The following is a 22,586-nucleotide window of genomic DNA, read 5'->3' as shown; positions in this document are numbered from 1 at the left end:
GAATATGCAGCATTTTACTTGTTTAGTAAAATACACCCCATAGTCCTCCATATATTATAATGTGCACCACAGTCCTCCATATAGTATAATACACTGCTCAGTCCTCCATATAGCATAATACACTCCTCATAGTGCTCCATGTAGTATAATACACTTCCTATAGTCCTCCATATATTAAAATACACTGCTCAGTCCTCCACATAGTATAATACACTCCTCATAGTGCTCCATATAGTATAATGCCCCGCCATAGTCATCCATGTAGTACAATTCACTTCCCCTAGTATAATGCACCCCATAGTTCTTCATATAGTATAACGTATTCCCTATAGTCCTCGATACAGTATAATGCATCCCCATATAGTATAATGCAGCCACCACCCCACAGAGTATAATGCAGCCACCCCACAGAGTATGTAACCCCCCATAGAAAATAATGCAGCCCCCCTCATAGTTTAATGCAGCCCCCTCAGAGTATGATGCAATCACCCCTCATAGAATATAAATATAATACAGCCCCCCATAGAATATAATGTAGCCCCGAATAGAATAGAATACAGCCCACCTCCCCATAGAATATAATGCAGCCCCATCAAAGAGTATGATGCAATCATCCCTCATAAAATCTAATACAGCCCCCCATAGAATATAATACAGCCCACCTCCCCATAATATATAATGTAGCCCCCCATAGAATATAATGCAGCCCCCCATAGTATATAACACAGCCTACCCCATAGAATATAATATACCCCCACAATAGTATATAACACAGCCACATAGTATATAACACGGCCTCCTCATAGACTATAGTATACCCCCCATAGTATATAGCAAAGCCCGCATAGTATATAGCACAACCCACATAGTATATAGCAAAGCCCACATAGTATATAGCACAACCCGCATAGTATATAGCACAACCCGCATAGTATATAGCACAGCCTGCATAGTATATAGCACAGCCTGCATAATATAGCACGGCCCACGTAGTATACAGCACAGCCCACAGAGTAGTATACAGCACAGCCCACGTAGTAGTATACAGCACAGCCCACAGGGTAGTATACAGCACACACAGCCCACACAGTAGTATACAGCACACACAGTAGTATACAGCCCACACAGTAGTATACAGCACACACAGCCCACACAGTAGTATACAGCCCACACAGTAGTATACAGCACACAGAACCCACACAGTAGTATACAGCCCACACAGTAGTATACAGCACACACAGCCCACGCAGTAGTATACAGCCCACACAGCCCACACAGTAGTATACAGCACACACAGTAGTATACAGCATACAGCCCACGTAGTAGTATACAGCCCACACAGTAGGATACAGCACACACAGCCCACGTAGTAGTATACAGCCCACACAGCCCACGTAGTAGTATACAGCCCACATAGTAGTATACAGCCCACAGTAGTATACAGCCCACACAGTAGTATACAGCCCACACAGGCCACGTAGTAGTATACAGCCCACACAGTAGTATACAGCCCACACAGCCCACGTAGTAGTATATAGCCCACACAGTAGTATACAGCCCACACAGCCCAAGTAGTAGTATACAGCCATCACAGTAGTATACAGCACACAGCCCACGTAGTAGTATGCAGCCCACACAGTAGTATACAGCCCACACAGTAGTATACAGCCATCACAGTAGTATACAGCCCACACAACCCACGTAGTAGTATACAGCCCTCACAGTAGTATACAGCCCACATAGCCCACGTAGTAGTATACAGCCCTCACAGTAGTATACAGCCCACATAGCCCACGTAGTAGTATACAGCCCTCACAGTAGTATACAGCCCACACAGCCCACGTAGTAGTATACTATAGTATACAGCACAGCCCCCCTTCCCCCCCGAGAATGGCCCCACAGTCCAGTTTAAAAAAAAAACACACTTCTCACCTCTCCTCTTGCCCGCGTTGCTCCCTGCTCCAGTCTTGGTGGCTGCCGCTTCACTGCCCGGCACACAGCAGGTGCGCGTTGATATGATGTCATCGCGCACCCGCCGTGTCAGCGTGAGGCAGAGCGGGGAATGATGGGAGAGGGAGCGTCGTTAGACGCTCTTTCCTCCATCATTGCATTCAACTGTACCGGCGTCTATCGCCGGTATAGTTGAATGCGGCGGGGGGGCGAGTCGGCGCTGGCGCCGCTGACAACGGCACAGTGTGCAGCGGCCCACTACTGGCACCAGCCCTTCTGGCGTTTGCCAGAACTGCCCTATGGCCAGTCCGGCCCTGCCACCAAGGACGACATCTGCAATGAGTATATATGGGTCTCCACGAACATACTGATAGGGAATGTAGATTGTGAGCCCCGATGGGGACAGTGATGATGTCTGTGGAAATAAAAGTGAGTAAAATAAATAAACTTCCTGCACAAGAAAGCGATCATGTACAGGAAGAGGTAACATGCAGCTCCGCTTCAGCTTCTACTTGTAAAATGTGATGTTTATAACCTAGCACACCTCAAAAACCAGTAACTGCAAGTTATGCTGGGACTTCTAGTTCCACAATGACCAGCACTAATGGTAGAAAACTGGTAATTCCTGCAGAGCCCTGAAGTTATACCCTGCAGTAGCAGAAGTGACAGTGTGCAGCTATGTGCCAGGTGGGCTGCAGGGTGGCACCCCCTGTAACACCACTATTGGTGGATGGGGTTTGCAGCCACAGCCCCAGCCCAGTAATCACACTGTGGGTGGAGGCAGCACAGGGGAAGTTAGAGGCTCCATAGCTATAAAGTACAGCCTCCAGCCCTCTCCCTGCTCTCCGGACCCCCACACTGCACAGCAGACATGGCTAAGCCCCTGACTGACCAGGAGAAGAGGAGGCAGATCAGCATCAGGGGGATTGTCGGGGTGGAAAATGTCTCCGAGCTGAAGAAAGGCTTCAACAGACATTTACACTTCACCCTGGTCAAAGACAGAAATGTCTCCACCACCAGAGACTACTACTTCGCTCTGGCCCACACTGTTCGGGACCACCTGGTGGGCAGGTGGATCAGGACCCAGCAGTACTACTATGAGAAGGACCCCAAGGTACTGGCCTCCTTGCAATCCTGTGTCCTGGGGGCAGCTGTGTGCTCGCTGCACTAATAACACTTGGGGGTCTTGTGGTCTCTGCTGGAGGAAATGTTTGTTGTTACATTGAGGTAACGCTCCCTGTTATTGACATCCCTGTGCTCTCCTGCTATTAACCCTTTCTGACAGGAAGTAAGTCCTGAGACTCCATTATCCAGAGGCAATCATGCAAGCAGTTTTGTTAACTGCCCCTATACAGTACCTGCCTCCAATGTGCTCTATACCACAGACTGGGATTGTGTGCTATAGGAGAGATCTGGATATGTTGTGCGGATTAGGATTGGGCACTATAGGGCATATCCGGATATGTAGTACGGATTAGGATTGGCCACTGTAGGGGATATCTGGATGTGTTGTGTGGATTAGGATTGGGCGCTGTAGGGATATCTGGATATGTTGTGTGGATTAGGATTGGGCGCTGTAGGGATATCTGGATATGTTGTACAGATTAGGATTGGGCGCTGTAGGGATATCTGGATATGTTGTACGGATTAGGATTGGCCACTGTAGGGGATATCTGGATATGTTGTACGGATTAGGATTGGCCACTGTAGGGGATATCTGGATATGTTGTACGGATTAGGATTGGGGGCTGTAGGGGATATCTGGATATGTTGTACGGATTAGGATTGGGCGCTGTAGGGGATACCTGGATATGTTGTACAGATTAGGATTGGGCGCTGTAGGGATATCTGGATATGTGGGGCGGATTAGGATTGGGCGCTGTAGGGGATACCTGGATATGTTGTACAGATTAGGATTGGGCGCTGTAGGGATACCTGGATATGTTGTGTGGATTAGGATTGGGCGCTGTAGGGGATATCTGGATATGTTGTACGGATTAGGATTGGGCACTATAGGGGATATCTGGATATGTTGTACGGATTAGGATTGGGCGCTGTAGGGGATATCTGGATATGTTGTGCGGATTAGGATTGGGCACTATAGGGGATATCTGGATATGTGGGGCGGATTAGGATTGGGCGCTGTAGGGGATACCTGGATATGTTGTACAGATTAGGATTGGGCGCTGTAGGGATATCTGGATATGTTGTACGGATTAGGATTGGGCGCTGTAGGGGATATCTGGATATGTTGTGCACTACAGGCCCTGCAGTTATAGATGACATTTCTCGTGCCTGCTGTCATCTGTTATGGGTGTAGTTGCTGAAAGTTTCTCCATTATTAACTTGTTAAACCAAGGTCCTGTAATCAGGATGTGGGGAAATTAATAGGTTTAGGACTGGCAGACACAGAGACCCCGTGCAAGCACAATGTGAGGGTCCTTTGCACCCTAGAGTTCATCATAATGCATAATTCTATCTGCTTTGGAGGTAGACATGGCCCCTGTGCAGCCGTGTAGGTTGCACTAATGATATTTCTGCCCCTGAGACTTTAGTGCAATTTTGTAACTGGCTGTGAAGGCATGCTGGTAGTTGTAGTTTTGCAATAGATGGAGATATACAGTGTGACGCATTGCATAGAACAATATTTGCAGGATTATTCCTTTATAGCTGGGTCTGTAGGGGATACTGTGCTGGGCCCAGGTTCTTACAAGTCCGACTACTGTTTAAGCCAACTCTAGCATAAAATCCTACAGTGAATGCAGGAATTAGTTCTTTTGGAAAGATTGACATTTCTCCATCTTATAAAAAAAAAAAAAATAAAAAAAAAAAAAATAGAATTTTCACAGACTGTGGGGCATTGTGATTGTCCGTACACTGGGGCATGATCTGTGGACCTCGAGGGTGAGCTGCTTTCCAAGCAAGTTCCTCAGGAGATAGGCTAAACATATTCTCCATATGAGGTTAGTACTGCTCTCTTGCTTGAGGGGTTAAACCTCTTGCGTCACCATAAAACCTTCTCCATCTCTTGCATTCCTGTGTTGTTGGACAACCTTCCATGGTGACACAGTAGGTAAGATTTTGTAATCCCAGCATTGACCTTCACTGTTAAACTTTGCTGACTTTGCTCTCTGACTAGTCAGCCAGCCTGCAAGCTGGGATAGTGGGGGGGAAATGATCACTATATGATTATGGGGTACTACCCTTGAGAATGAAGAATTGTGTAATGCTGCTTACTACGTACGGTATTTCCTCTGCACCGCGGTGTCCCCACCACCCAATAAAAGTGACTGGTGCCAGCCGCAGCTCCCTGCACCGTCGGGTGGTCAGGGTGCCAAAGTCCAGTGACATCCTAGAAGAGGACAAAGCTCTAAATTATCCTTTTGAAGCCGGAAAATCGGGGGTCCCGATACTCAGCACTGATACCTTTTAGCAAACTATACCCCTCTGTATCCATCACACAACCACTGGAAGTAAAGATTCAAAAGATCTTAGATAAGAGAGAGTAAAACTTCATGGAAATTGTACTGTAAAATTAATTGTTTTCAGAAACCATAATTAAAGGAGTTTCTCCCTTCAAAAACAGGCAAAAAAAATGCTTGGATGTCTAAAAAGCTTTGCAACTCGGTGCCTTTTTTATTTATTTATTTATTTTTTATGTGCACACGTAGGGAATGGGGTGCTGAATTTTCTACACAAAATCCGCATCTCCTGGCAGAATCCGCATCTCCTGGCAGAAGCCGCAGCTGCGGATTTGCCGCAGTTTTTATGCAGATTTTGTGCTGATTTGCCATGGAATTGATGCGGGTTTTCTGCGTCTTTTTCCCACTGCGGATTTCTATCATGGAGGGGTGCAGAAATGCTGCTGATCCGCACAAAAGTGACATGCACTTCTCTTAAATCCGCAGCATTTCCGCACTCACTTTTCTGCACGGCTTTTTTTTTTTTTTTTTTTTTTTTTTTACCCATTGATTTACATTGTACTGTAAATCAGTGCGGATCTGCAGCGTTTCTGCGTGGAAAAATCTGCACTAAATCCGCATCGTGTGCACATAGCCTAAGCATCCCACTACAGAATGGGGGGTGGGAAAAAAAAAGATATAGATGTAGATTTATATTTATTTATTTTTTTTCTTCACTATTGTTAGACTGCAGTGGTAGACCTTAATCGATCAGTTCCGTTTGCAAGATCTCTTGTGGATCAAAGTTCTGCACCCCTGTACTGCCGCAGAGGCTAGCACCTTTACTCTGGTGTGAAGTTGGTGACTTCTAGCAGCAGGTCCTGGATTAACCACAGCGTTCCTATGATACTTTTCATTCCAGACATTTGCCCTGCAGTCAGACTGCTGCAGAGAAATGAATCGGCCTTGAGATTGTCTGCAACTTGCTAATAACACTAATTACCATAGTCACTTCATTTCTTCCTTGTGATAACTGACTGACCATGTGGTATAAGGGACTTGCCCATTGGGGTCGTCACCATATTTCCATATATTTGGAACGTCCTAGATGTATGTAATGTGGTGTAGAACCCCCCGCAGACTATGTCCTGGACGCCGTAGTGTTAATTCCTGACCACCTTTGTTAATGTCTTGCAGAGAACATACTACCTGTCCCTGGAATTCTACATGGGCCGGACCCTGCAGAACACCATGATTAACCTGGGGCTGCAGAACGCTTGTGATGAAGCCATCTATCAGGTAACGCGTAGACTCTGGTCATGTACGATCTTTTGTCCTATTTCAGATTGGCAGTGGGGGGAGGTTCCTGCTGCAGCCAGTTGTCTAAGGCCTCTTTCACACTTCCGTCGGAATGTGAACATCGCAATGCGTCATTCTGTGGGGGGAAAATAACGCATCCTGCAAAGTTGCCCGCAGGATGCGTTTTTTTCACATAGACTTGTATTACCAACGCATCGTGATGTATGGACACACGTTCCATACGTCGTGCGCTGGATGCGTCAGTATTTGGCGGCCCAAAAAAACGTTCAATGTAATGTTTTTTCGTCCATCGAAACTGCCATTTCTGACCACGCATGCGCTGCCGGAACTCCGCCCCAGAACTCACAATGGGCAGCGGATGCGTCTGAAAACTGCATTCACTGCCCACGCTGTGCACTATTGTGCCCAACGTCCGTCGGGCTGACGGTTTGCGTCGGCTCCGTACTGACGGAAATGTGAAAGAGGCCTTACAATCCTCTAAGTGAGGAAGAAAGATGGGCAGGGGCTGTTTGGCTGAGCTCCTGAGACAGAGATTTCTTATAAAATTTATCTGGTTTTAATTGTAATATTTGAAGAAATACAGAAAGGGGAAAAAAAGCTGGTGAGCAGAGAATGTGGTGGCTTGGTGTTTGGTTGTGTCTTTTTTTTTTTTTTTTTTTTCTTTCTTTCTTTCTTTTGTCCTGTATTATGGCATAATATGGGGTGGAAAAGGAGTATAGGTGGTCTCTAAACCTTATTTCTCCAGCTTGGGGTGGATCAGACACAACCCTCTACTGAAGTGTATGGGAAAGACAGAGAAAACTGCAGAAAAGCTTAATTGAAGGGGTGGAGAATGCGGTGGTTCTAATATGTGATGGTCCCGGAGGATCTACCATAAAAAACCCTTTTAATGTGGAGCTTCCCTGTGAAGAGCTTGCTGACCAGTCCTGAGGACCCATAGCATGACCCCTATAAATGAGGTCCTGATATCAGGGAAAACATGGACGGTAAACTGAGCCTTTTAAATTTTTTTTTTTTTTTTTTTAATGCAGATACAGAAAGCAAAACTATTCTATTTGAATATTGAGGTCCGCCTCCCCCCCCCCCCCCCCCCCCTTGTACATGTTCATTAGCACTGGATTATAACCTAATGTGACATTGGTCTGTGAGACGCAGGACGCGAGCAGAGTAGAAACGAAATCATTAGACGGCCCCCAATAGATCAGACCCCACTAAACCGGGACTGGACCGATTGCTGGAGCCAAAACCTCCAACTTCTTGAGGCTCAGACCAGCTCCTGACATCTCCCAAGAAACTGTCCTTCTGTCTGTGATCTTCTGGCATCAGGCCCCTCAGTAGTGCATTGGTTGGAGGGTCCTCAGCGCTCGCTTGTCTTTCCTACCAAAGTCTATCCATGAAATCCCACTTTCCCTACGTCTGATCCATTCTGTCTTCTTGCTCTTGGGCTCTTCTTGCTGCAGTGTTCTGTAATGTCTTTCTGGGAATGGGATTCTCGTCCTCTGCTCTGACCTGGGGACAATGATGGGACGGAGCAGTGTAAGTGCTATTATCCGATGTTTCCTGAAGATGCGTTAATCTGAATATGTTCCCATAATGTTCCACTGCCGTGCTGTAAGTGTAGGAAAATCTAGTAGGGCATTAATCTCGGTTGTCAGTCTAAAGTTAACATTTTAAATATATTGTGCACAAAGGGAAAGTTGCAGAGAATTAAATATTTTCCTTTGGATGTTTGGGGGATTCCTTGTCTCCCATCTAGTTCCATATGTAGCGAGTCAGGGCCATGAAGGGGTTATCTGTTAATCATTTTGCAAATGGTCATCCCCTGTGATCTGTTTGGCTACCTGCCAAAAAGTGTGCTCTTCTCCTGCAGCGCCCCCACAGGTGAAGTGAGTTAAGGCCCCGTCTCACACAGCGACGCTGCAGCGATACAGACAACGATGCTGATCGCTGCAGCGTCGCTGTGTGGTCGCTGGGGAGCTGTCACACAGACAGCTCTCTCCAGCGACCAACGATCAGGGGAACGACTTCGGCATCGTTGAAACTGTTTTCAACGATGCCGAAGTCCCCCTGCAGCACCCGGGTAACCAGGGTAAACATCGGGTTACTAAGCGCAGGGCCGCGCTTAGTAACCCGATGTTTACCCTGGTTACCAGCGTAAATGTAAAAAAAAAACAAACACTACATACTCACCATCTGTTGCCCGTCAGGTCCCTTGGCGTCTGCTTCCTGCTCTCACTGAGCCGCCGTACAGTGAGAGGCTGAGCAGAGCGCAGCGGTGACGTCACTGCTGTGCTGCGCTCTCACTTTGCGGCGCTCAGTCTGAGCAGGAAGCAGACGCCAAGGGACCTGACGGACATCAGAAGGTGAGTATGTAGTGTTTGTTTTTTTTTTACATTTACGCTGGTAACCAGGGTAAACATCGGGTTACTAAGCGCGGCCCTGCGCTTAGTAACCCGATGTTTACCCTGGTTACCAGTGAAGACATCGTTGGATCGGTGTCACACACACCGATTCAGCGATGTCAGCGGGACCTCAACGACCAAAAAAAGGTCCAGGCCATTCTGACACGACCAGCGATCTCGCAGCAGGGGCCTGATCGCTGGTACGTGTCACACATAGCGAGATCGCTACTGAGGTCGCTGTTGCGTCACAAAACTTGTGACTCAGCAGCGATCTCGCTAGCGATCTCGCTATGTGAGACGGGGCCTTTACAGTCCTCATTGACATGTATGTGTAATGCACTGCTATGATGTTGGGTACTCCAGAGACGGGTGCTTCCCCCCCCCCCCCCCCCCCCCTTCCAAAATGAGGGACTTTCTTTTTTTTTTTTAATGGGTTGTCACAGGATCATATTTTCAGGAGCGCATTATGCCCCTGATACCTAACAATTGGCACTGGCAGCATGAGCCACTGGCCAGAACCATGCACTCCATCCTGCAAGGTCCAACTTCACCTCTACAGCCTCAGTTACAAAGTGATGGTGATCTAGCCCGCTTCAGAGGAGCACTTGCTAGCTCTACAGCAAATGGATTACCTAGGAGACCGGCCACTGCTGACTGACAGAGGTGGCAGGTAACTTAAACAACAAGCCATATACTATGCATCTTTACCACTGGAATTAAAAACCACTGTCGGAACAAAGAATTTGTAATTGACGTCACGTGTTTTTTTTTTTTTTTGTCTCCCCTTTTTGATCTTCAAACTCCATTAATAGACCAGGTATGTTGTGCCCTTAATGATTTTCTTGAATCTTGTCATTCTGTAGCTTGGACTGGATATTGAAGAACTGGAGGAGATGGAGGAGGACGCTGGGCTTGGTAATGGTGGTCTTGGACGTCTTGCAGGTCAGTCTGCGGGGACAGTGGAAATGGCTGAGATTTTTTACAACAATTAAGGCTAATTCCTGTGGTTTATTCATCTGTCATGAAACCTCCTGAAATTAAGTATTTATACTCGTGTGTAACAGTCTTCAGGACGACCTGGGGCATTGACATTAAGACCGCCAAGACGACACGGGGAATACATTGTTTGTTCTGCTGTTCCACTTGGTGATCTATTAACTGGAGCAGCTCCACTGAACTTGGAATGGGGGTAGTAGTCCTGGCTTCACCAAATCTCACTACTACATAATCCCCTCTCTAGGTGGCCATGCTTCTAGGGCAGAAGACCTCCATAATGCGTATTAATGAGCCCTAATGTAACGAGTGCATTCACCCCATACAGTCCTTACGGTTATAAGATTATATTGCCTGGCCCTGCTGATACAGGAGAAGTCTTGCCCCCATTAAGTTTTAGGGGCATATTTGGTTCTTCCAAGTGATATATTTCTCTTTTCCAGCTTGTTTCCTGGACTCCATGGCCACCTTGGGTCTCGCTGCCTACGGATATGGCATCCGCTATGAGTATGGCATTTTTAACCAGAAGATCAGAGATGGTTGGCAGGTGCGCAATTTCTATTACTGCAGTCTCCATAATATTCTTCCATGTCAGAAAGCTGGAGCTTTCAGAAACTAATTTCATATTCTTGTCTTTCTTTCCTAAAATCCCAATTGGATCTGGGTTTCCATAGACTGCACCAATGTGCCCAGTGGGCTAGAGGGGCTTGTGACCTGGGTGTCCCAGGATAACACCAAAATTGGGAGAATATCTACCTGTTTGATATTTTCTAGTTAGTTGGTGACCACCACCCAGAGGGGCATTGGGGCACTGCCTGAGGACTTTGGCCAAAAGTATCCCTTGACCTGGAGGCATTTAATGTTTAGGTTACACTTTGGGAAGAGTCAGACAGCCATATAAATCGGATGGGGATTGCATTGTAATGCTGACTTGCTGGAGGCTCTCCTTGCCATCCTTACTAAGGTGTGACTGCATGTATTTCTATGCAGCTATGCTGCTCCCTTCCGGAGAGTTGCCAGCCAGTGCGAGCATTGCAATCCCTGTCCGATACATATGGCCATCTGACTCTTCCCTTAAAAGCATAGTGTTATCTCAGGTCTGTTAGTCATGAGCCCCTCACCCGCTTCCATAGCACTATTAATGCCTAACACTTCTGCATGTGGTTTGTGCCAGGCTATAATTGCAATCCCTCGTATGTGACCGGACCCACCACTATAGTCCCATCTCTCCACTATTGTCTCGTTTTTAGATTTCAGGAAATATTTGGTAAAGGGTCATTGAGAAACTCAGGTTTTGGAAGAAAAACAAAAGTTGTTGCCCAAGGCCAGGTCCCTTAGTTAACGTATCTTTACCCACACTTCCTGTGTAATGTGCTAATCGTGCTGGCCTGGACTATACATGGCAGGGAAGATGATTGCATACAAGCTGTCCTAGAACTGCGAGGCCTGTATAAGCTCATTGGTATAACATGAGGTTACTAGGACCTCCAAAATCTGTAATCCTGGCCACTCTCAAGTCTTTAATAGCACTGGTCTCCAATGGGGCAGAGCTGGATGCTTATGGCCCGGTAGGGATGTAACGCCAATACTTGGGAATCCATATGGTCTTGTCTCATATATCGCCCATCTTGTGCAGGTTGAGGAAGCAGATGACTGGCTGAGACATGGAAATCCTTGGGAGAAGGCCCGGCCGGAGTACATGCTGCCTGTTCACTTCTATGGGCGAGTGGAGAACACAAAGACAGGCGTCCGTTGGGTGGACACCCAGGTGAGGTTGGAGATCATGCTAGAACTCCATATCTGGTTCCTCTGCCCATTGTTAGTCTAATATTCACCTTTTTCCGTTATAGGTGGTTCTGGCGATGCCATACGACACTCCGGTGCCCGGGTATATGAATAACACGGTCAATACTATGAGGCTTTGGTCTGCCAGAGCGCCAAATGACTTTAACCTCAGAGACTGTGAGTGTGCGGGGCTGTCGGGCACTGATGACCATAAGTTGACTCTCGCCACCATTGGGCTGTTGGTTTGTTAGATGCAGGACAATGCTATGTACTGGTAGAGGGAGGAACCTCTGCACCACAAAAGAAAACGAGACTGTAGGTCTTGCTGCAGTGTAAATTTTATTTTGATGCAGTAAGGAGTCAAACAGATGTAGTCCAACATTTTGGCCTGGAGCGGCCTCTGTCAGGGACATCTGTTGCAGGTGCTGGTAGGCAATAATGTAAATCCTAAGATCTTTCATGTCAAGGAGGATGTCTGTGGGGCAGGAATAGGGAAATGATGCAAGCAGGGTGGGAGCCATCTTCGGTGGTGCTGAAGTTTCTTCCTTTTGCACAATTCTTTTAAAAGGACAGTGTGCCGGTGTTTCTCTTTCCAATACTTACATAGTAAGTACATATGTACTGGGCCCTCTCATCTGCAGATGCACAAAATATTTCCTGAAGAAAGTTTTGCTTTTGTGTAGATAATTGTCCAAATCCACCATCCAATCTTGGCCACCATCAAATTTCTGTATGTGATCCGCCATATACATTATACCTAGGTTGGATGGGATGATAGCCATCTAATATGTGTGGGGGGGGGGGGTTTAAGACATCACAAATGGAAGTAACAATGAAAATGGATATGTGGAGCTAAAAACAAACAAAAACCCAAAAACCTGGATCTGCCAATGGTGCCAGATTGCACAGCTCCATGCACTGTGTAGTGGCCATTCCTGGGTATTGCACCTTCACTGAGTGCATGTGTGTTTCTTTAAGAAGTTGCGTTAATTCCAGATATGGTAATCTTCATGGACCGCAGTTCTTGGACTTGCTTCCTCTGAGGTTGCCGTATTATTACAATAGGCAGGAAGTGGTTGATTACAAAGGCTCATCAGCAATTCCTGCCTATCCCCTGTTCTTTCTGTAAGATATACTGTATATTGGTAAATCCATGTCTTGTGCCACCATCTCCTTAGAGTGGCCATATATCTGCTTCTGTATTCCTTTACAGTTAATGTTGGTGACTATATCCAGGCTGTCCTAGACCGGAACCTGGCTGAGAACATCTCCCGCGTCCTGTATCCAAACGATAATGTGAGTCCTGGCTCCTCCACTAAATACTCAGCATATACAAAAGGGATGTAATGCTCTGAAGATGACACTAGAGGGCAGTATTGGATCTTCACTTTTTTTTCAGCAGTCTAGTACGGTTTTTGGCTTTAAAATTTAAATGTAAATTTTCCCAGAATTCGATGTTACTTTCATCTTCTCATCTTTGCTCAGTTCTTCGAGGGGAAGGAGCTGCGCCTTAAGCAGGAGTACTTTGTGGTGGCAGCTTCCCTACAAGACATCATCCGTCGATTCAAGGCCTCTAGATTCGGGTGCAGGGACTCTGTGAGGACTGGCTTTGATACTTTTCCGGAGAAGGTAGGTGTCTGATTTTATTATGATTTCCTCCTTTTTTTATGAATCTGGAATTTTTCTTCCAAGTATATACAATGTGACAACTTCTATTCTTTCCTTTCTTCTCTCCAGGTTGCCATACAGCTGAATGACACTCACCCTGCACTGGGGATCCCAGAGCTGATGAGGATCTTCCTAGATATAGAAAAACTTCCCTGGGAAAAGGTAATGACAATGTCCAGATCTGACCTGGCCCCCTGCACTTTTCAGAATACATTTCTGGGGACGTGGAAGTGCCAAAACAAGCGGCAAGCTCTGTTCTCCTTAGTCTCACTCCTGGGGATAGATATCTGTGTTTTTATAGGGTTTTTATTTTTTTTTATTTTTTTTTTTACTTTAAGGCATGGGAAATCACCAAGAACACTTATGCTTACACAAACCACACCGTATTGCCTGAAGCTCTGGAGCGCTGGCCGGTGGATCTCGTGGAGAAGTTGCTTCCGAGACATCTGCAGATCATCTACGAGATAAACCAGAGGCATTTGGATGTAAGTCCGCAGTGTTCTTCTTCCAATACGTTTTGTATGCAGAATTCTCTGAATGTTGCATTATTCCATAATCTGTAAAGTCTGTGGTGGGGAGGGCATCGTGCAATGAGGGGCCATGTACTGTGCGGGGACACTAATGGGCTTCACTCGGAGGTGGGTGCATGTGAAGGACTGGAACAGGCAGGAGGAGTTGCTTGGCATAAGATAATCCTTTCCTTTCACAATTGGGGAAGTATTTTTATTTTTACATAAAAATATTTAATATAATTAAAAAAAAAGGTTCCGAAGTGCGCACACTTTTTGCTGAGCTCTTGCAGCGGAAACTCTATAAATTCATCAGTGAGGGGGGTGCAATTAACAAAAACTGGCTTTGCGCATGCCAGTCTTATGACGAGCTCGCTGCAATCTGTGCGGAATTCTGCAATTGGGATCTCCAGAAACATTAAAAAAAAAAAACCTGAAGGAAATGTCATAAATTGCCCAATTTTGTGTATTTCCTACTCTTCCTCCAGAGAATTTCCGCCCTGTACCCAGGAGATGTTGACCGTATGAGAAGAATGTCTCTGATTGAAGAAGATGGAATCAAAAGGATTAACATGGCTCACTTGTGTATTGTCGGATCCCATGCGGTGAACGGGGTGGCCAGAATCCACTCGGAGATTGTGAAGAATGACGTGTAAGTTACCTGACCCATCCACTGATGGCAAACCTCTCGGCCCGCTGCTCTGGGCCATAACTTTACCAAAGGGGTTAAAATGGCTTCAGTGCTGAACGACACAGTTCGATCTTGGGGTGCCCCTCTGATCTCTCTGCCCGGCCGTTGGGACCAGCTGTGATTGCTTGAGACTACCATAATTTTTCTTTACAGATTAGTTTTGTTTTTTTCCCTGCAGCTCCCCCGCAGTGGAAATAAAGCATTGCACATCCCATTGAAATGAATGGGCTTTCTATGAAATGCACGGTTGTGGCGAGTCCTCCAATAATCAGATGTTTATGATGGGTCAGACCCCTGGGTTAAGCTGCTCATTCTTCTCTAGGTTTAAAGACTTTAGTGAAATCGAACCAGAAAAGTTCCAGAACAAGACAAACGGGATCACTCCCAGGCGCTGGCTCCTCCTGTGTAATCCGGGACTTGCAGAACTCATAGCAGAGGTGAATATTAAATCTAAAGTTCTGATGGAGGCTGCCACACGGGCACAATGAAAACTGTCACAGGGGCCCCTCCACCCACCATGGGGCCACTTATAGTGCTGGTGTCTTCTTGCATTGCACCAGGCCCCGAGCGCGTCTGCACCAATGGAAGCTATTGCAGAACTACAATTCCCATCAGGTCAGAAGTGTATCCTGGAGGGTTAACCCTTGCATCCTTCTATTTCAGAAAATAGGAGAAGACTACGTGAAGGACCTGAGCCAGCTGAGCAAACTGAACAAGTATGTGGATGATAACATTTTCATCAGGGACGTCTCCAAAGTGAAGGAGGTGCGTGACCGTTATGTACAGTAGGATTGTGTTCGGGTTTTAGAAGGAATATCCCCAATTTATGTAACTGGTCCTCAGTTCTGTGCAGAATGTCTGTATTTATCTCTGTAGCTCTGACGTAAAGCCCCATATTCCCTGCCTAGACCTAACCTGCTATAGAGGCACAGATTAACAAATTGACTGTGTTGGACCTAAAATATTACATAGAGTGATGTATAAATATATAACTTTATTATATTTTGGAGAACTATTAAATTTTACAATTCTCACGCTGGCTACTAGGCAAAATACTACACTACTACTTCCTGTATGTTTTAAAATTGCAAGATTTGTTTAAAAAAAAAAAAAAAAAAAAATCTAATATAACGCTGGGAGCGTCACTCTGTCCGAAGCCTTTATAGACTGAGCAGGCGCGACGCTCCTAGCGTTAGATTATAGCCAGTGCCAGAAAAAAAAAATGGCACCGGAAAGCGCGGACTGCCTGGAGCAGGGGGACATTTATGATCCGTGGGGACACCGTGGACATGATTGCGCCCTGATGATGCTGTGGCAGTTCATGCCACAGCAATCTGTTACTTACGCCACCTGATTCCTTTCCGCCGCCATTTTCTTGGACCTCCTGCTGCCGGGATCGGCGCCTGCGCAGTCCGCGCTTTCCGGCGCCATTTTCTTGGATACCTCAGTGTGTCTTCAAGAAAATGGCACCGGAAAGCGCGGACTGCGCAGGCGCCGATTCCGGCAGCAGGAGTACAAATAAAATGGCGTCGGAAAGGAATCAGGTAGCGTGTGCACAGCCGCCCGCACTCAGCACTGCCACGCACAGCCGCCCGCACTCAGCACTGCCACGCACAGCCGCCCGCACTCAGCACTGCCACGCACAGCCGCCCGCACTCAGCACTGCCACGCACAGCCGCCCGCACTCAGCACTGCCACGCACAGCCGCCCGCACTCAGCACTGCCACGCACAGCCGCCCGCACTCAGCACTGCCACGCACAGCCGCCCGCACTCAGCACTGCCACGCACAGCCGCCCGCACTCAGCACTGCCACGCACAGCCGCCCGCACTCAGCACTGCCACGCACAGCCGCCCGCACTCAGCACTGCCACGCACAGCCGCCCGCACTCAGCACTGCCGCACTCGGGCAGTAGAGCCGGAGAGAGAAAGATGAGAGCAACATATGGCAGAATGGAAACCGGAACAGGCAGAATGGGTGCATCACATTACAACAGAATGGGGGCACAGGATGGGAGCAGCACATGACAGAATGGGGGCGCAGGATGGGAGCAGCACACGACAGAATGGGGGCGCAGCACATGACAGAATTATTGCGCACGATGGGAACAGCACATGACAGAATGGGGGCACACACATGACAGAATGGGGGCACAGGATGGGAGCAGCACATGACAGAATGGGGATGCCGGATGGAGCAGCACATGACAGGATGGGGATGAAGGATGGAGCAGCACATGACAGGATGGGGGCGCAGGATGTAGCAGCACATGACAGGATGGGAGAGCAAGATGGGAGCAGCACATACCAGGTTGGAGACCATATACCAATATAAATGCTCGCCACCCGGGCGTAGAACGGGTTCAATAGCTAGTGTGTATATATATACTTTTGTATCAATTTCTCATTCTGCTTTAGGAGAACAAGATAAAGTTTATCCAATATCTTGAGAAGGCATACAAAATAAAACTGAACCCGTCCTCCATGTTTGATGTGCAAGTAAAGCGAATCCACGAGTATAAGAGGCAACTGCTGAACTGTCTCCATATCATCACCATGTACAACAGTGAGTGTTCTCATTCCCACTCCTCCAGTTGTGCATATTTGAGGTTTAGCGGATTAGTAATAAACTAATTGCAGCAATGAGAAAAGCACAGGTCTTCACTTTCCCTATAGCAACCCCGCAGGTAGACCAAAGTATTACAGTTGTCAGAGAAATCAATGCATGATCTGTGTAGTGCACCCACAGGCCAGGTTCTGCAGAGAAAGATGCTGTAATAGATGAACCCCAAACCAAGCACACCCTTTCACTTGTAATTTACTAATACAGTATTTTAAAATCTTATAGAAACCAGTGACCCACTGTCCCTGCATCCTTGGAGGACACATCACAACCTGTACACAACCCATTTATTTAAATGCGATCTGCTCAATATTCACTTTTTTTTTTTCCACTTAAGGGTCCCTCAAAGGGGAGACCCCCTTAATAGACACACCTCTTAGTTGTGTCCTGGGTGCAATCATGGCTGTAGATTTCAGTCGTCCTTCTTTCTGTAATGGCGGGTTATAAATCTAGATTTCTCCTTCGCTCACAATCTGAGATTTCAGGTGCCGAGGAGGGAACATCTGTTTAGTGGGTCGACTGTCACCTCTGTCCCGGCCCCCCTCTATGGGGAAGGCTCATTAGGTGTCTGATTATCCCCACCTGTGTACAAGATGATTTATGGGGGGTGCTGGGGAAATGAGGTACGAGGTGTATGTAATTGCTCACATCTATCTCGGGTGATAAATCCGTTCTGGAGCTGTAAAATGATATGGCAAGTAATTGTTTCTCTGTGGGGCAGACGGGGGTCTCTATACTTGCTCCGACTGTGGGCAGGAAGGCTTTAAAGAGTGTTAACCCACAAAACAGTATACGCTAAGCACATAGACTTACAGGTAATATGGCTCCTGAACTTTTTTTTTTTTTTTTTTACTGCAGATCTTCAAGTATTTCAGTTTACTTAAGTTATAAGTATCTTTTTCTTCTTTAAGGAATAAGAGCAAATCCCACAAAGGAATTTGTGCCAAGGACTGTCATTATTGGAGGAAAGGTATAATTTTGTCGGTCTTCTCTAATTGTAGTCCTAAAATGTATAATTTATAATGTTACTTGGAGCTGGGACAAATCTATGGCTTATATTGACCATTTTCTGTTCAGGAAGGCTCTGCTTTTTTAATACGGACTTCCTGCAGCCACCACTAGGGGAGCTTTCTGTATGCACTGAGCTCCCTCTAGTGGTGGCTGCACATAGCCATTTTATCACATCAGTGGCATTAAACCCCACTATAAAATGTTTATTAAACCTCTGTCCTCAACTGCAGCCGCATGAACTCGGGGACAGGGGTGCAGATGTCACCTGTGCAAAGTTATAAAATAGTACTGCATGTCCTTTTCCATAATTTTATATTTTTTTCTTTAAAGGCTGCTCCTGGCTATTACATGGCAAAAAATATCATAAAACTCATCACCGCCGTGGGGGAGATCGTGAACAATGACCCCATGATAGGGAACAAGCTGAAAGTCATTTACTTGGAGAACTACAGAGTGTCCCTTGCGGAGAAAGGTCAGTCCCGCATTGTATGGATACACGGAATATTCTGTACGTAGCAGGGTTCAGAAGTCTTAAAAGATTGTACAATAAGACCCCAATCAAGACACACGTCTATCATGTCAGTCTTGATGAGTGCGAGGCTGCTGATTCACTAAGACGCACGCCACTTAATAGATCAGACAAAGCATGAAGTGGCGCGCTACTCCCTGTGCCTCACTGCAATCTTACTCCAGTCAGAGACTGGAGTAAAATTTTGTGACTTAGTGAACACTGCAGCGCATCATGAATTTGACTAGCTGGGATCACCACACCTCGCTGCACGGCTCTTCTTGTTTTGTCAGAGCTGGGCAAAACTGGCGTGAAAACACTGTGCAGAAAAAGTTAAAGGTTTTTGTAAGTGAATTCCAAACTAGTGATGGGCGAACCCCTGGATATTCAGGTTCGGCTGAACAGTTAAAGAACACGTTTGGTTCAGGTACCTGGAACCCATTCCCATGAATGGCTGGGCCCGAACATCCAGTGTTTGCTGCGCGGTCATGTGCATTACAGCGTGGCAAAAACCGCTTCTGATTGGCAGCAAGATCATTACTGCCGGTCAAAGCTGTGGCTCCCAAGCTGTGAGATGATGACAAGCGTTTTATCTATGGTCACAGGCATCAGCTGATGGGACTACTGCTCCCATCAGCTTGCTGCCATTAATAAAAGCAAGAGCATGTGGCGGCTGATGGGAGCCTGCACTATAAATCGGCATGGGGGTCCCCTTCACTTTTTTTTTATTTTTAAATCAACCAGCCAACCTAAAGCAGACAATTGGGGGTTAAGGGGGCATGGATGTCCCCTCCCACACCTCAGCCTAAAAATCGCAGGCACTTTGCCTGGCTCTTCACACTTGCCCTGTAGCGGTGGCAAGTGGGGTTGTCGCCTTATTTCTGGTGTAATCAAGCCAACGGATTAGTAACTATCTAGATGTTGTTTTACAATATAACACAGCAAGTATAAAGTCTTTTCTTTAAAATTAAAAAAAGGATTAAACAGGTGAGTATAATGCCCATTCCATTGAAGTCATTGTCTCCTGTAAAAAAAAAAAAAAAAAAAAAAATCCTGTCTGTCCGATGTTCTGTCTTGCGCCGTAATCCATGTCTGGGATAAAGGGTTTTCAACTTGTCTTGTGCCAAGATGCTCAAGTTCAAAGACTAGCGGTGACGTCACTGAGGATGCATTCCCAGCTGCGCCCCATAACTGTGGCTACCTCTTTGAGATCGCCACTAGCACAGTGAGTCACTGCAGTTCAGGGCCCACAGCCTGAGTTGCGGAAACCCGATTTAGGTCACCGACACTAAGCTCGCAGCAGCTCATTCTCCAGTGGGTTTTCAGCCTGGACGGTCGCATCTTGGCACCATCCAGGTTAAACTATTAATCCCAGACATGGATAACTGTTGGACAGTGTCTGACAGGTGAGGGATCTGGTTGTATTTATTTTTGTTTCTTTTACAGGAGATTATGGTTTCAATGATTGGTGGCAAGATAATTACCGCCCATTTCATTAAAACCAATCAGAGCCGCCAGCGTTCCTCATGTTGTCATGCAGATGACAGTGCGAGTAACATCCGGTGTTTGGTGTGCCGCACCTGAACAGTAACAGACTTTCTGATGAAGTCCATGCCCAAGCAGTAGGTGTTCATTATTGACCCCGAACTTTACTGGTCGGGTTCGCCCATCTCTAGTCCAAGCCCCTGACATCAGAACATGCTTATTGGGAGTACAGATGATGGCAGTGATGGGTCGGCTCAGCGCCTGGACCTCACTAACTCTAGGGAGAAGCTTCTGCAGGAGGTTGTCCTGTTTCAGCAGAATACTCCGGAGGAGATTGGAGCTGACACATCACTGCCACCATCTGTAGTCCAAATGAATGTTATGATAACAGTGCAGCTGATGGCAGGGGGATTTGAAGCCATTTACATGCAATTTCCCACTAAAGGGATTTGCAAACTTCCATGACTATCCATGCTGGACAAAGTTTGCAAATCTTGGCATTTTTGTTGGTAGTCATTCCAGCCACAGACTTGTCAGAACAGATATCCACAGCGGGCACTGAGGCTTCTGGAACAGGTAACATGAAATTCATGCTGAATGGCGCCCTGACCATTGGGACCATGGATGGCGCCAACGTGGAGATGGCAGAAGAGGCCGGAGAAGAGAACTTGTTCATATTTGGCATGAGAGTGGAGGATGTGGCTGAAATGGACAAGAAGGGGTAAGACCTGTGACCATGGGCAATGTGTGCAGCAATGGCTGAAGGCTCAGCCTGACTTTACCCTCTCCTTACTATGCTCACAGGTACAACGCTCAGGAGTACTACCATAGACTTCCAGAACTGAAGCAGGTCATGGACCAAATACAAAGTGGCTTCTTCTCTCCATCCAAGCCAGACCTCTTTAAAGATCTGGTGGACATGCTCTTCTACCATGACAGGTTAGTATGCCCTAATCAAACGTTCATGGCATGCAAAAGACCAAGCTTGGTCCCCAGCCCCCAGATTTTTATTTTTATTTTTTTTCTTCAGACTAACACCACTTGCATCTCCTAAATTCTTATTTTCCATCTTTGCCAGATTTAAAGTGTTTGCCGACTATGAAGCCTATGTCAAGTGCCAGGAGCGGGTCAGCGCTCTCTACAAGGTAGGCTGAGCACTACTCACTAGTATTCTAAAGGGAATGTCCAATATTTAGTTTCTAATCCAAATATCTCATGATTAAATGTATTTAGATCTTAGTTTGGATTTTTACATTTCTCATAGTTCCATTTTCTACATAACCCTATATTCTATAATTCTCAGAGCCAACACTAGAGGGACCATAAAATCCAGTGATAAAACCAGATGCCATTGGCTCCCCCTAGTGGAGGCTGCAGAAATCATGGCTTTACTGTAAATTTTTCTAGTGTTAAAATGTATGTAATTTTTTTTTTTTCTTTTATGTGCAGAATTCAAAAGAGTGGACCAAGGTGGTTATCAAGAATATTGCCGCTTCTGGCAAATTCTCCAGTGACCGGACCATTAGGGAATATGCCAAAGATATCTGGGGCGTAGAGCCGTCTGATTTGAAAATTCCTCCCCCCAATGAACCCAGAGAAGCCCTTGAGGACCTAAAGCCAACAAATCTAAAGGCATAATGAGTGCAGCCTGGAGATGTGAAGCTGGCACTCATCTCAGATCCCTATAGTCCTCCATTTTCGGTGTCGGCAGACCACCGACCTGGCTCACCGACACAGATCCTGGACTTTTTCATGCTTTATATGCTCTTGCTTTGCATTAGGTTGTTGCACTGGGCTGGTGCAGAGCAAGATTTGGTTTTCTACAAAGGGGTTGGTCCTTCTCGGATCTTCAGGATCCAGTCTTGGCTATTTAGGGACTGGTTGGAATCTCATGTAGTTGCTTTATGGCCAAATGTATGGTTATGACTACGGTCCCATCATTAAAGGAATTTATATGGAGCCTTCATCCTCTTTTGTTACATGGGGTGGGGGGAGAATGTTCTCGAATAGGTTTGCCACTTTCTGCTGGTGCCCACTATCTAAAAGATGGAGTGGTTCCAGTGAGGGAGACCCTGCCTTATTATCCAGTGATCCCCATTTTCCTAGAGGTCAAGGAAGAGCGACTGGGCAATAAGTCAGGGAATCTTTAATAGTACCATAGTCTACAAAAGCCCCCTCATCCATGGAGGCACCACCTTTAGCCGCTGCTTTTTGTGCATACATAGAAACGTAAGTAAGCCCC

General features: G+C 46.5%; 1 protein-coding gene across 1 annotated transcript; it reads left to right on the top strand.

Annotated features, from left to right (window-relative positions):
- The first annotated feature begins 2,702 nt into the window (after positions 1–2,702).
- Positions 2,703–22,303, top strand: LOC143778351 (glycogen phosphorylase, liver form). The gene is made up of 20 exons (XM_077267376.1): positions 2,703–3,064; positions 6,549–6,650; positions 9,937–10,015; positions 10,510–10,613; positions 11,703–11,834; positions 11,917–12,028; positions 13,065–13,147; positions 13,337–13,480; positions 13,589–13,681; positions 13,858–14,004; positions 14,517–14,680; positions 15,042–15,156; positions 15,383–15,484; positions 17,136–17,283; positions 18,252–18,310; positions 18,682–18,823; positions 20,858–21,065; positions 21,149–21,283; positions 21,423–21,489; positions 21,794–22,303. Exons 1-20 carry the CDS (start codon positions 2,822–2,824, stop codon positions 21,980–21,982), a joined length of 2,568 nt encoding a protein of 855 aa, XP_077123491.1. The 5' UTR covers positions 2,703–2,821; the 3' UTR covers positions 21,983–22,303.
- The last annotated feature ends 283 nt before the right edge of the window (positions 22,304–22,586 follow it).

This window comes from Ranitomeya variabilis, chromosome 1 (assembly GCF_051348905.1).
Source record: "Ranitomeya variabilis isolate aRanVar5 chromosome 1, aRanVar5.hap1, whole genome shotgun sequence".
Taxonomy (NCBI): Eukaryota; Metazoa; Chordata; class Amphibia; order Anura; family Dendrobatidae; genus Ranitomeya; species Ranitomeya variabilis.
The sequence above is the reverse complement of the archived record's forward strand: the minus strand, read 5'-3'. Positions and strand labels throughout refer to the sequence as shown.